Raw genomic sequence first — 13,819 nt, 5'->3', positions numbered from 1 at the left:
GATGTATGACTTTCCTCTAAAGTGTGGAGGAAGAGATTGTGTCACTCTGCTTTCATGTTTACTTTCACATACTTTATAAGCAATATGGCAGATTTCTTGAAGCATCTTTACTGCAGCACATTGGTGCTTAAATATATAAGTAAATAAAAATAGGACATGGTATAACTTCATTCGGAAATTATCTTTAGACCACAAAGCAGCAGACCTCAGTGTCTTCAAAGACCCTTCCTTCTACTACCTCCACAACCTCCTCTCCTTCCACCACCCATGCGGAAAGGCCTTTACTGAAGCAGTGGTGACAAAGCTTTCTGTATATTTTCAGAACATGACAGCATATGAGGTTCTATTAATGCCTCCTGACTGGGTCTATAAATATCAAGATTTAATGTTCCCCATATCTTTTCCAAAGGAGGAGACTCTTTAAAAAGCCAGCTCGGTATCAATGAATTCAGCATGTAGGAAATGGCCCTATTTTCTTGGGGCTTCTGACTTTCTGAACCCAGAAGCAGATGGACATTAACCGCCTCTGATTAGTTGGGAGAGTTGTACATTAATTTTTTATACACTAGGACCACCTGAGTGACTGAATTCAATTACAGGCTCCCTCCTTTTCTCGTTGCCCCCCCTTCCCCCTGTGTTATTAATGTGGCTCCTCCATAGCAGAAACCGAGGGACCCTGTTGAAATGAGAAACCCTTATTTCTTAGCGTGACCCACTGGATAATTAGGGTTAAATTGATATGCTATCACATTGGTGACACATTTTATCTGCCTCTGTTTGTACAAGAGGATACAATGGTGGAGGAAGGACCAATTTGTGCCCTTCTCTCGCTAACCAGACTGAGATAAAAGGTGTCACTAGGACGATAACGTCCTCGCCTTGCGCTCCTTTATTGTTGCTCAATTTGCTAGTTTTTTCTAAATCCTGTTCTTTCATTCTTTCAATACCCTTGGCCATATTTTAGCTCCATGCCATTGCATAATGATGCCCTGCTAAATGTGTGTGCGCTATCTGCAACTCTGGCTGACAGCCCTGCCTGATAACCAAATTCCTGTCCATCCATCACTAGCTGCCTCTCCTCAACTTAAGGAAAGCGATAACCAAAGCATGGCTGTTTATCACCGCCAAGCTGGGCTCTTCTTTCCTGGTTGAAAGAAAGGAGAGTTGGCTTCAAAGGAAGAAAGAGGGCTGCATGATTTTGTCTCCATCTGCGTATCATTCTCCTCTGCAGCCTGTCAGACTGCCCTGTATATTTTAGAAGCCTTCCCTCACATTATGCTGGCCCAGAATTTGACAGAAATCTCTCTAGTTTTTAAATTTAATTTTCTCAGTCTTATGGCTCTGGGAGGAAAATTAAAGTGTGCAGGAGTGAAATATAAGAAGAGTGAATAGGATGTTCAGTGGTCAGGGGTGTGTGTTTCTCTTTCATGGCTAGCAGGATGTATAAAATTCAGATTCTTTAGACACATACAGTATTTAGGTTGCAGCTGAACTTTTTTTCCTGCTGCAGAACATAATGTCGGAATTTGGAATACACAGTGGCAAATGAAGCCTGTCCTTTAAGCCATCCAGGCCTCAAGAGAGAAGCTCTTCTTACCAATGAAAGTCATGCTGGATATCATGAAGAGCAGCTAGTCTATTTGTTTTTGGGTTGAATATATCTGTGTAATTCTTTTATTAATGCAAACAAAGATGATAGAGATAAGAGCCCTGCTGGACCAAACCAAAGGCCTATCTAGTCGCATTTCCTGCAGTGGCCAACCAAACACTGGGAAGTCTTCAAGGACAACATCAGGACAAGACCCCTCTTGTGTCTCTAGCAACTGGTGTTCAGTGACATTAATTACTTATTTATTTTTCTTACTCTCTCTTCACAGAGGTTGGATACCACAATTTTAAAATACAATATTACAAGCAGTTAAAACAAGAATGCTGCCTCTGATCCTGGAGGTGGTAAATACAGTAACTATCATGACAGGTTGTCATACTAATAATAATAATAATAATAATAATAATAATAAATAAATAAATAAATAAAATAAAAACAACCTTATTGAAGCTTCTTTAAACTGTGAAGTTGTACTTACAAAGGCAGTCTGGATTCACATGTATGAGTTTTGAAGGTAATAGTTTGTTAGCTCATACTTTTTAGTATTTTTATTTGAGAAGGAAAAGTAACAAAATTGTGTGTACTTCAAGATAAGGATAACTTGGACCCTTACAAAACTTCTGTTTGGAAGCAGTTTGCCCCAGAACTCTTATGTTTATGTCAAAGTATAGCATGTGTGTATGGGAAGATGTTATTGAGGTCTAGATGCGGACAGTAGGTGAAAGTCTTGTTTCTAGATCCACTGAATTGTGCTCCCTTAGAGGCAACACTACGAACACCAGGGAACCAGCCCTGCACTGCCCTGCCCTGTCCAACCCCTTCTTTCTTTGTAGGAGTTTACAACAAAGTGCTGGGTACAAAGTGCATGCCTAATTTGCATATCCAATTGCTTGGATTGCAGTAATTACCATGTGTAAATGGATCTATTAATCACTTATTTAATTAATTTTGGGTCTTTTCTGTGTTCGCCTAATTCATACCCCATCCAGCATGCAGGGCATCTCTAAAAATCTTTAGCAAAGCATTAATAAGCATTATGACCTGTTAACTACCCCATATCAATCAAATTGATTGGGAACAAATGAATCTACATTCCAAGATAATGGACACAATGCCTATTCTTTGCCCTTTCAGTAGCAGAAGGGGGCGGGGAGTTGTGGGGCTTAGGACATGCCTGCTGTTCGAGGAACACAAGTTCTTACTATGGGAGAGATTGTGGAGCTATGATATAGTCCTTAGTTCCCTAGCTAATTTTGCCAATGTATTGATAACTCTCTTGCTGATAACTTTCTGATGACTGTTGTTGCAGCAGAATAGAAATGTGAGGATGGTTTGTGATCTCCTAGGTATGTCTTGGCTGTTTACCACATGTTCTGCGTGCCTAGTTCTGATAATCTTGGCATATTTGGGTTCAGCTGCAAGCACCGGCATAATTTATGGGTGCATAGTTTGGCAAAGACAATGCCTTGTTGTGCCATCCATCTATTACAACTTGAGTTCATAAGAACATTAAATATTTGTTAAAATATTTGTATACCGCTATTCATAAAAAAGTCAAAGCCGGTTTATAACAGCCATACATATATATAGTAAAACCATGTAAACATTTAAAATTGGATACCATCAACTAATTATACAGAAACATAAGAAGAACTCTAATAGACTAGATCAAAGGCCCATCTGGTCAAGCTTTCTATTCTCACAGTGGCCAGCCAGGCGCATATGTGAAGCCCCCAAGTGCTCTCCTTACATGGGATTTCCCAGCAACTGGCATTCAGAAACATAAGCCACCTACAGTGGATGTAGAACATAGCTATTACGACTAGTAGCCTTTGTTAGCCTTATCCTCCATGGTTTTATCTACTCTTTTAAAGCTGTACAAGTTAGTGGTCATCACTACATCTTATGGGAGCAAATTCCATTGTTTAACTATGTGTATAGATATACTTCCTTTTGTCTGTTGTTCACAGTATGGCTGGAGTTCTAGTAGTATAAGAGAAGGACAAAAGCCTCTTACTGTCCACTTTCTTCACACTATGCATAATTTTAAACACCTCTATCATGTTCCCACTCTCTCGCCTTATCTGTAAGCTTAAAAAAATCTCAAATGTTGCCTCCTTTCGTTTTAGGGGAATTGCTCCAGTCCCTTGATCATCTTGAAGACTAACTATGGTTTACTTTCTGACAAAAACTGATGTGAAGCTATGGTTTGTTGTTGGCTTATGAATCATGGCTTGTTTTAACTATGGGTTTGGGCAGAATGCCAAACCAAAAGCTTAACCATGGCTTGTTTGTCCACCCCAGACATTTCCGAATTAGAGAGCCATGAGGCAAGAATGGCTGGAAAAACATACCAAGCTTGGGGGGAGCAAACTATGGGTTGTTTGTTTATTTGTGAAATAATTTATGGTTTGTTTAAAGCAAACCATGGCTTAGTTTTACATGCGAATACAGCCACAGTTGACTGTTGTTGAGTGCATGAACATAGGTGGGGACAACCAAAGAAAGACATGTGGCTAAAGAAGAAGAAGAAGAGTTTGGATTTGATATCCCGCCTTTCACTCCCTTTAAGGAGTCTCAAAGCGGCTAACATTCTCCTTTCCCTTCCTCCCCCACAACAAACACTCAGTGGGGCTGAGAGACTTCAAAGAAGTGTGACTGGCCCAAGGTCACCCAGCAGCTGCATGTGGAGGAGCGGAGACGCGAACCCGGTTCCCCAGATTACGAGACTACCGCTCTTAACCACTACACCACACTGGCTCTCATAAAGTCATATGCCCACGGGCTCACCAGAACATACTGAGCTGCTTTGCTAATCTTCTTATGGAACTAACCACTAGTTGAAGATGATTAGTTTTATCTAACCAGGCCTACACACCTTTTAAAAATGATTGCTATGTTCATGGGTTGCATGTGAAATTCGGGCGACATATTGCCAACTTCTAAGTCCTCAATGAAAATATCTAGCATCTTGGATGTATAATGCCTGTTGTCTAGCCATCCCAAGCTTGGGTTTGGGTTAGGCTCCTGTGTTTGAGTGACCTCTGTCATATGTGTGGGACCATTCTGAAAAGCAGGCTAGAGCATTTTATTCTATCCTCTTTCTCAAAACCAGAAGTGTTTAATAAAGTTTATTTTGTGATGTCAGGCTCCTCCAATGGAATCCAACCTGTTCTCTCTCCTCTCTTACAGGTTACCTGGACAATGCCAATACTTAGGGCTTCCAGTTGCTGATTACTTCAAACAGTGGATTAATCTCAAAAAGGTACTTTCATTGCAAATCTCCCTTTCCCTACCACCCCTTGGCTGCCTCTTCATTTCCCCTTCTCCCTTCCTTGGCTCCTTCAAGGAGGTATTTAATAAGCACGGCTGTTTTGCATTGAAATGAGGAGTTATTTTCTCAGAGGCCGGGTGAAGCGAAGTTCCTATTGTATCTCCCCTAATAGAGTCTTACTGTACTTGATGGAATATGGTCTGCAGCTGAGGAGAATCCCATTGTGGCCACCCTAACATAGCACCTCTATGCATAATAACTCAGCATCTCTCTGGGAAAGGCTGGGTCAGCTGGAGCATATCCAAGTCTGCTCCACCCCCCACCCGGGCTTCTAAGTCTCTCTCTCTCTCTCTCTCTCTCTCTCTCTCTCTCTCACCTCCCCCTGCCCGCCAGTGAATATTAGCCAGCTGTTTCTCAGTGCTAAAGGTCTGGAAAGTGCATAGAAAAATAACCTGCTTAAGACTTTCTGCTTCGTACAAACCTTTAAAACAACAACTCCCCTGCTCCAAATTATGTGACCCAAACTGCTTAGCAGTATGACCACCGGAGCTTTAAGCACAGATACCTCTCTCGTTTGTTCAAACCTAATGGATTAACTACTCAGGCATTTTGTATTTCTCTAGAGACCCCCCCTCCCCCGGCATACAAGAGAATTGCATACATGGAAAAGGCCTTCCCCCAACCCCCGTGTTGATAAGGAGACAGTTAGGTAGTGGATACAGGCAATTGGTGTGAAAAAAGTCAAACCCAGTGTTGTGCAAGGAAATGTTACAATTCTTTAAACAGTTTCTGTATTCTGTTAATGAATGGCATGAGTGGTGCCACTGAATTCAGCAGCTTTGTATTTTCAAACCATATGTAGGAGCTTGCTTTATGAAATGCTTGCATAATTTGGCTCTTCCTATTTTGTTTTGCCTATTTTTTAAAAAAATAAATAAAGTGAAAGCAAGAGTGGCATTCTGAATGGTAATAGTTTTTTTAAAAAATAAAATAAAAAAGCATTTTCTGTTCTGTCAAATCAGGGTAGGGTCTGAATGTAACAAGGGGGAGGCTGGCAGCATGTTCCTCACTGAGCTTGACAAGGGTTTCCTGCTGTCAGAGCAAATCTCTTGCCTTATTGCTGGGCTTTTGCAAATGCAATCTGAAAGCACATTGGGGCGTTGTGCAGTTCAGTGACCATTAATGATCGCCATTTGAAGTTCACTAAACTTCTGGTGAATGGATAGCAGTGATATAACCAGCAGGTTGATGGACATACAAAAAAGTCAAATCGCTCTGCGTGGTGATGTTTGATATTAGCTGGCTGAAACCCTTAGCTGTGTTGCACCTCCTGCCCTTGGGACAATACATTATGTCTTTTTTGCTATCATTTTGGGCTATCGGGTTCAGACTGTTAGAAGCCTGCTTTCTTTATTATGTATAATCCATTTTGACATGCAGGCAGAGGGAAATTTTATGTCTCTTTCAGGGAATAGCTTCATGGTGCTGATGTTTGATCAGAATTCATGATGCTTCAGTATGGCAGGAATGGGAGCAGCATGAAACCCCAGGACAGAGGATCAGTAGAGCAGTAGAGATCAGGGCTCATGTAGATAAAACAGACAAGACCGGGGTTAACATCACTTAGAAAACCACTCACTCTCTTGTCAAGTGTGGTGACCCATACTTGGCTTTGTCAGAAGGAAATAGAAGCTCACTTGTTCTGCAAAATGTGGAAAGAGCAGAAATGGTCTAAATGCTCAGCCCCCATGTTTTCTAAACTGCCTAGAGACAGGAGTGTTTCAGCCTCAAGCTTGAAAAATCTCCAACCCTAGGCAAAAAATTTTCCACAGCACTTTAGAAATAAACAGGTGGTATTCAACTAAGTTTTATTTAGAGTAGACCCATTGAAATTAAATAACTTGATGAACTTGGTAAAACTTGGTTAACTACCGCCCCATGTTAGGTCCTTGATACTGATCGGTTGCTAGCAGGATTTTCAGATGGATTTAATGTATTTTTGTTGCTTCAACTGGACAAACAAATAAACAAAGAACCAAAACTTGTACTATAATTGGATGAGGGGGTACAGGTGGTAAAGGCAGAGTCTGAGGAGGGGTGGAAGTCAGAGATTGGTCCTCTGACCTCAGCAGTCTTCAGGTGTGCAATAGAAGCTGGTGTTTGCTGAAACAACCTGTCCATAATAAGCTAGTTCTTCTTACATGGCTCATAGTTGAGGAGTCGGGTTGCTAATTTACAGGTCAGAAGTAAAATGGGGTAGGAGTCATCTGGGTTTGCTGGTTCATCAGATAAGAATAAATGGCAAAAATCTTCCCTTATACATTTGACAGGAGGTTGGAATACTAAAGATGGGGGAGCAGGTAAGAGATACACTTTAGAGCTGGTGCTGGAAGGTTGAGTGTCAAATGGAGAAGTTTCACATATCTCTTTCACACAGATTGTCTTTTTGATGTGCTAGCAAATTTGGTAAAAAAGCCAACTGGACTGTAAGCAGAACACTTGTAGCAAGATACCCTTTTGTACAGGAGGTCTGAGAGGAAAAGATGGTAGCAAGCCTCTGTGGGTTGTGTCTAAGAATGGGGGAAGTGGGGGAGCTTCAGAGAGAGTGGCTGAAAAATTCAAAGGAGGAGAAAACTTGTGTTCTGTATAGCCAATCATAGATGATAACACAGATAATGCACAGAGAAGACAGAGGGCTTGTTGTGAGCCAATTTCTTGCTTGTTCAACAAACCATGGTTAAGATAAGCTATGGCTTATCATAACATCTTAATGAGGATAGGATGGAGTGGTGAGTACTCAGTGATGGGTTCTGACTTAGTAAGCTTACTCATAACCCTGGAACTAGACACACTTAGCTGCATTTGTAACAGACACGTAGCTTGATTCTGTTGTGCATGAGGATACCTTGTTAGAGACTAGTGTGGGTAGTTAGGTCAGCACAGTCTTTTTTATCTATATCATAGGCTACAGGCATGCTTGCATAGTAAACAGCAGAAGATAGTCTTACTACATGGGTTGGAAAGGAGACACGGTACCTTTTTTTAAGGACACTAGACTGTGTATCTGCAAAGAAGCAAAGCAAAAATGCCCAAGCTGTTCCCCTCATCTAATCTGAACACATTGTGTTGGTGAGCTCCTTTCAGTTGAAGCCAGACCACCTGCATGTTCTCTCTTCATTGTTTTCTATTCTCCAAGTTGGAACCGGCAGGAAGCTGATTCATGCCTTGTAGCCTTGAGTGTCCTGCTGATGACAACTGCTGTTGCAGGCAGAAGATCTGTCCAGCTTCCCACCATTAGCTGACAAGTACTTCCAGTAAGCCATCTGGATGTGTAAGATAGGAAAGCCACTCCGGTGGGAATTGGAAGGCATTCTTAGACTTCGTTGCAAGTTCAGAAACAGGTTGAATGTAAAAGGTCCCGTCCCCCCCCGTACAGCTTAACAATAGCCTTATACATGGATGCAAGGGCTGGATAAATGCAAGACCTTAGGGTGGGCAGAAATCAGCAGCAATGAGAACAAGCCCTGCTTATAGCTGGATGCGTTGTCACAAGTTTTACTTTCCCCTGCCTGTAAATGCTTCCCGTCTGCCAAACCGCATCGGCCTCTTGCTGACATTTTTAATGTCACTGAGCGATCTTGTATCCTTCATGAACTGTCAGTTTAGTTAGGACTTAGGGCAGGGATTTTATTGTGCTCTTTGCCTTGACTAGATCTGTATTGGCGGGGGCTACCGGGGGATATGGATTTTATTAGAATGTTCTTATATATCAGATCTCCCCTTAAACCTTCTCGATGGGCAGCCATTGAGATAGTGGTTGAGTGCTGTTGACTGGCTTCCCTTCTGCTGCTGTCAAAAGCTGTCTTTATGAGCAGCAGAGGTGCTGTGGATCAGAATTAAGGTATTTTAAGAAGGATACTGTTTCTCAGATGGAGATGTCCAAGTTTGGAAGAGCTAAGGGTGCTTGCAGGCCAGGATGGAGGAAGCAGTAGTGGGACTGACAAATGCTGGAACTGTAGAGGGTCTATGGGGAAAGGGTAGATACATATGAATAAAGCAGTGGCTTGGGGAAAGTCTACTACAGAAGAGCAATTTGCTATGCTGCAAGGCTTAAATATAACATGCATTTCAGTTTGTCTTTTGGACACTGAGGGCCTGTAACCACAAAACTGCTTGCTCCCTCATAGTTACAAGGAGGAGGGAGGCCATATGTAGGTATGTACCAAAGCACCCGTCTCCAAATATCTGTCTGCTAAGACGTCCGCTCAGTTGGGTCAGACAGCTGCATTTTACCACTGAATCTTATGCTGTAAACTCTTTAGAACAGGGATCCATCTCTCTCATTTTGATCTGGAATATGCCATGAGCATTGATGGTACTATATAAACGATTAGTAGCAGTAGTTGCCCAACAAGAAGGTGCAGCTCCTTAGGCTGTGTAATAAAATAACTTTGATTAAGACTTAACAAGGAGCAAAAGGGATGCTCTCATGGAAACAAAGCAAAATAGCTTTTATTGTCGTCCTGGGCAATCTGTGCTGTTTGGGTCTCCATTGTGGCAGAAGGCAGGAAGCAGGGGTGCAATGTTGCATGCATTGTACCTCATAAACCTTATGGGTGTATGAATAACTGTGTATATGTATATCTGTGAGCATATGGGTGCATTAGCTAATGAGGTTGCTGGGCCAGAGTCCATCTGGTATGTCACACGATGATGGTGCAGTGTTGCCAATTTCAACTTTAGTACCAAACGTAGAACCGAATGCATTTTTATCACATGTAGACTCTAGTCCAGCAACCTCATTGATGAATTGCATTCATGCTCTGCGCAATTGTGTGGTTCACTGATCTGTTAAAACCTTAGTGATATACAGCTAACCCATTCAGATACATCCTGGTGATGTAATGCTAATAATACTTCTTTTAGGTTTATGATGAGGGTGTGTCCTGTGGTGCCTTTTTGGTCAGAAATTGTTGTTCGTATTTACTTTTCTTTGGAAAAAGCCTTGATATTTTTTATATTTATGCACTTCTAAATTATATTCCTGTGATGTGGTAGCTAACAGATGTACAACGAAAGTCAATCCTTTGACCCCCTATAGTTGCAAAGAGATTTGTATTCAAGATTGGAAGGTTAAAGACCCACCACTCATTACTCAGTGATCTGAAGATCATACTACCTTTTTTACATTTGAACATGTATCTTATAATTGCCGGTCTTGTTTGGATATCTGTTCAGACATATGGGCATTTTATATTAATTCATATGTTTAAATTATATTTTATGGAGTATTCTTATTGTTAATTTTAACTGACATTGTTTTCTTTCTGCTAAGAGAGAGAGAGAGACTTAGCACAGTGTGTAGGCTACATGGATGAATTGCACATTGGCACATTGGGGAAAGTCAGGCTGGCTAAAGCTCAGAATGAGCTCAAGCTTGCAAGAGAGGTTAAAAATAATAAAAAAAGGTTTCTTTGGCTATGTCCAAAGTAAGAGGAAGACCAAGCAAGTGGTAGATCCTCTGTGTGGGGAACATGGAGAAATGCTATTGGGTGACAGAGAAAGGGGAGAACAACTCAACACCTACTTTGCCTCTGTCTTCACCCAAAAGGAAAACGATGCCCAACCTGGTGATAACAGAATGATGTAAGGAGGGAGCTGCAGCCCAAGATAGGAAAAGAAGTAGTAAGGGAACACCTAGCTATTTAAAATGAATTCAAATCTCCAGAGCCTAATGAGCTGTATCCAAGGATCCTAAAGGAGTTTGGGGATGTAATTTCAGAGCCTTTGTCTATTATCTTTGAGAATTATTGGAGAACAGGTGAGGTCCCTACAGACTGGAGCGGGCAAATGTTGTCCCCATCTTCAAAAAGGGGGGAAAGGAAGACCCAAGTAATTGAGAAAAGGAATAGAGGGTTATATTCAGTGCTGTCTGTGTGCAAGCAGAATGAACTTGTGTTCACATAATGGGACATGGCCTTCTCCTTCCTACAGTCCTCCACATGCCCTCAAAATCTGTTTTAGAAGGTATGGGATCCCAAGGAATAAATTTTGTGGGTATGTGAGGGATAAAAAGGTGAAGTTCTGTTGCACAAGTTGAAGGCTGTTTCTGCAGCATTGGATTCTACCTCAAGACGAGCAGAAAAAAATCATCAAGGTATGCACTACCTTACATATATGAGGAAGGGTTAAATATCTGGACTTTCCTATAATACCCACTCTTATCTATTACTTTTCTAAGCAGAAGTATATAAAACCGTGAGTGGAGTAGAAAGAGTAGCCAGGAAACAGACCTTTTACCCTTTCAAGTAGTTACTGCAACCAGTGAACCTCCAATGAAATTAACAAGCAGCAGGTTTAAAACAAGCACATAAACTATTTTCACACAACCCTCAGTTTATTTGTGGAACTCTCTGCTATCAGTACAGCTGGGCAATAATAATAAAACCCCTTAGACGAATTAATGGAAGATAAGAATATCAATAGCTCTTTATTAGCATGCTCAGGGCATCTATTCTAATATTTAGGATGTCTCTAAACTTTAAAACGGGTGATTGGGAGTGGATGACCAAGAATGGACTCCTGCTATATATTTCTTCAAGCATCTTTATTTGGCTTTGGTCAAGGATGGGACATAGGGCTAGGTGGATCGTTTGTCTGGTCAAACAGGATTGACATTAGGTTCACATAAATTTACTGAAGGCCCAAAGTGACCCAGATAGTGGAAATAATTAGTTTTTGCATGGCAAATTACTAAGCTAAGCAACTTTTGATCTGAAGCATTTGCTTAACATTAAAACAAATGCCTAATTCAGAGGCTGATCCTAAAAACTAAAGGGACTACAGGAGTAAGGCCAGAATGTTTGTTGTTGTTGCTGACAGAAATCATAACACAACGCTTGCCATGGTTACAGTGGTGCCTCGCAAGACGAAATTAATTCGTTCCGCGAGTTTTGTTGTCTTGCGATTTTTTTCGTCTTGCGAAGCACGGTGTCGGGAAAGTTTTGGAAAAGCTTCAAAAATCACCAAAGTCTTTAAAAACCTCAAAAAAGGCTACCACACCGCGTTCTATGAGTTGCTCCTCGAAGTCAAGTCGCAACTGTATTAACGGTGTTAAGAAAAAGGAAACAAACTTGCAATACGTTTCCGTCTTGCGAAGCAAGCCCATAGGGAAAATCGTCTTGCGAAGCAGCTCAAAAAACAAAAAACCCTTTCGTCTAGCGAGTTTTTTGTCTTGCGAGGCATTCGCCTTGCGAGGTACCACTGTATCTTATTGCCTGCTTTCTAACTTCCAGCACTTCCTGGACTTGAATTAGTATTTTTCATTGTGCCATTTTGTGGGTTGTTACCTTATGTAATGACTATTCCTTTAGCCCAGCAGCTTTCTGAAGCGCATGCGATCAGCTTGACAGTCATGTGATAGCTCAAATGATACTGGTAACTAGCCAATCGCAGAGAGAGAGACACTGGGTTCATTGATCTGATCAATAGGGGCAGGTGTGCTTCTTCCTCCCTCCCTCCTGGAAGGCTGCATGGGGCCAGCTTTCTACTACTTTGCCTTTAAATCTGTCACACAGCTGTCTTGAACTCTGGAAATCCTTTCACTCTCTCCCTCGCCTTGTTAACATGTGTTGCCTTTGGGGTAATCAGGGAAAAAATATTATGTCCTTTTACAATTACCGGGTTTTGGAATATTAAAATGTCTCGCTGCATCGGCAATGTTATTTTGATTGGTATTCTAACCTTTGACTAGCCCATAAAGCGAGCCGCTCTTCGAGCCAATATTGCAGGACTGAAATTTAATTCCGAAATGATTCCAGATAATAGGGAGACAGATAATATATGCATGAAGGATATTATGTTTGGACTAAATGCAGCAGGGCCAGGGCTTGGGAGTTGAATAATAGCCCAGAGTGAGTTATAATCTGTGGGACAGAAATACCTTACTGTCAGGGCCACGAGAGGAACTCTTAAATCAAAGGGAGAGAGCTAGCGGGTAGTCATTGGAGACGGAAAGGGCATCCAGGAAAGGCCTTAAAGATACTGGGTCCCCTCTATCCTGCTGCAGTGTTCTCCACAAGGGATCTACTTGATTCTTAACTTGGATGTGTAAACATAAATTTATAAATCAGTGTTGGATTTATGGTGGGGAAAGGTGAGCTTTGAATGCCAAATCTCAGTGGTGATGTGCATTTCTCCCTTTAATGAAAATTGTTCAACTGCCTGTAGTAGTTTTCCAGGAATTTGAATGAGAATTATTGGGGTGAATTTGTGCTATCTCTAGGCATTATTTGGGGTCCTAGTTGCCTGAGGAATGTCTCTTTTCCCAAAGCCCTTAACATTAGTTGGGGATAGGATACTAAAAGTAACACCTGCCCACCAGGTAAGTTCAGGAAGTTCCCAGGTGTGGCTTGATGGTCACCAAGCCTTTTGGAACCCAATTTTGTATGCTTTTAACATTTTTGAAAGGTTTTCATTGGCCAAGTTAAAAGTGTTAAGGTTTTTAAAGTTAAACTTACATTTGAATGACTATCTTCTTTTGGTATCCTGGTTGTTGGTTTTTCAAATGTCCTTTTACACTCTGTTATATAATTTTGGGTTTATAGTCTTGATTTGTATTAAGTTATTGGTGACTATTTAAATTGTTATTATAAGCCACTCGAACCTCTTGGATGATAAATGATAATTACATAGGCCTTGGGCATATTAAGAAAATAGTTGTAGGATTATCACAACTTTTGGGGCAAACATGCATGAACAAGTCACTGGTGACAGATCTTCGTACTTATGTCAGGTAGTAGTTCCTGTGGGGATATTCTCGTGCACTACAAAAGACTGTTGATTGATAGATGTCCTAGGAACAGCAAGAGAATGTGGAATTTGCAAAAGTCCCAGTTGCCTTTGCCTACCGTGTTGGATCATTGGCTAGATTGGCT

General features: G+C 41.3%; 1 protein-coding gene across 2 annotated transcripts in view; it reads left to right on the top strand.

Annotated features, from left to right (window-relative positions):
• The window catches only part of ERI3 (ERI1 exoribonuclease family member 3), a 203,336-nt gene that overhangs the window by 73,103 nt on the left and 116,414 nt on the right, over positions 1-13,819 (top strand). For both annotated transcript variants that reach the window (XM_081009564.1, XM_081009565.1), the window contains exon 6: positions 4,802-4,874. In XM_081009564.1, coding sequence (XP_080865690.1) covers positions 4,802-4,874 — 73 coding nt within the window. The remainder of the gene's footprint in view (positions 1-4,801; positions 4,875-13,819) is intronic.

This window comes from Podarcis pityusensis (assembly GCF_964106645.2).
Source record: "Podarcis pityusensis genome assembly, chromosome: 6".
Lineage (NCBI taxonomy): Eukaryota > Metazoa > Chordata > Lepidosauria > Squamata > Lacertidae > Podarcis > Podarcis pityusensis.
This window is presented reverse-complemented; position numbering and strand designations above follow the sequence as displayed.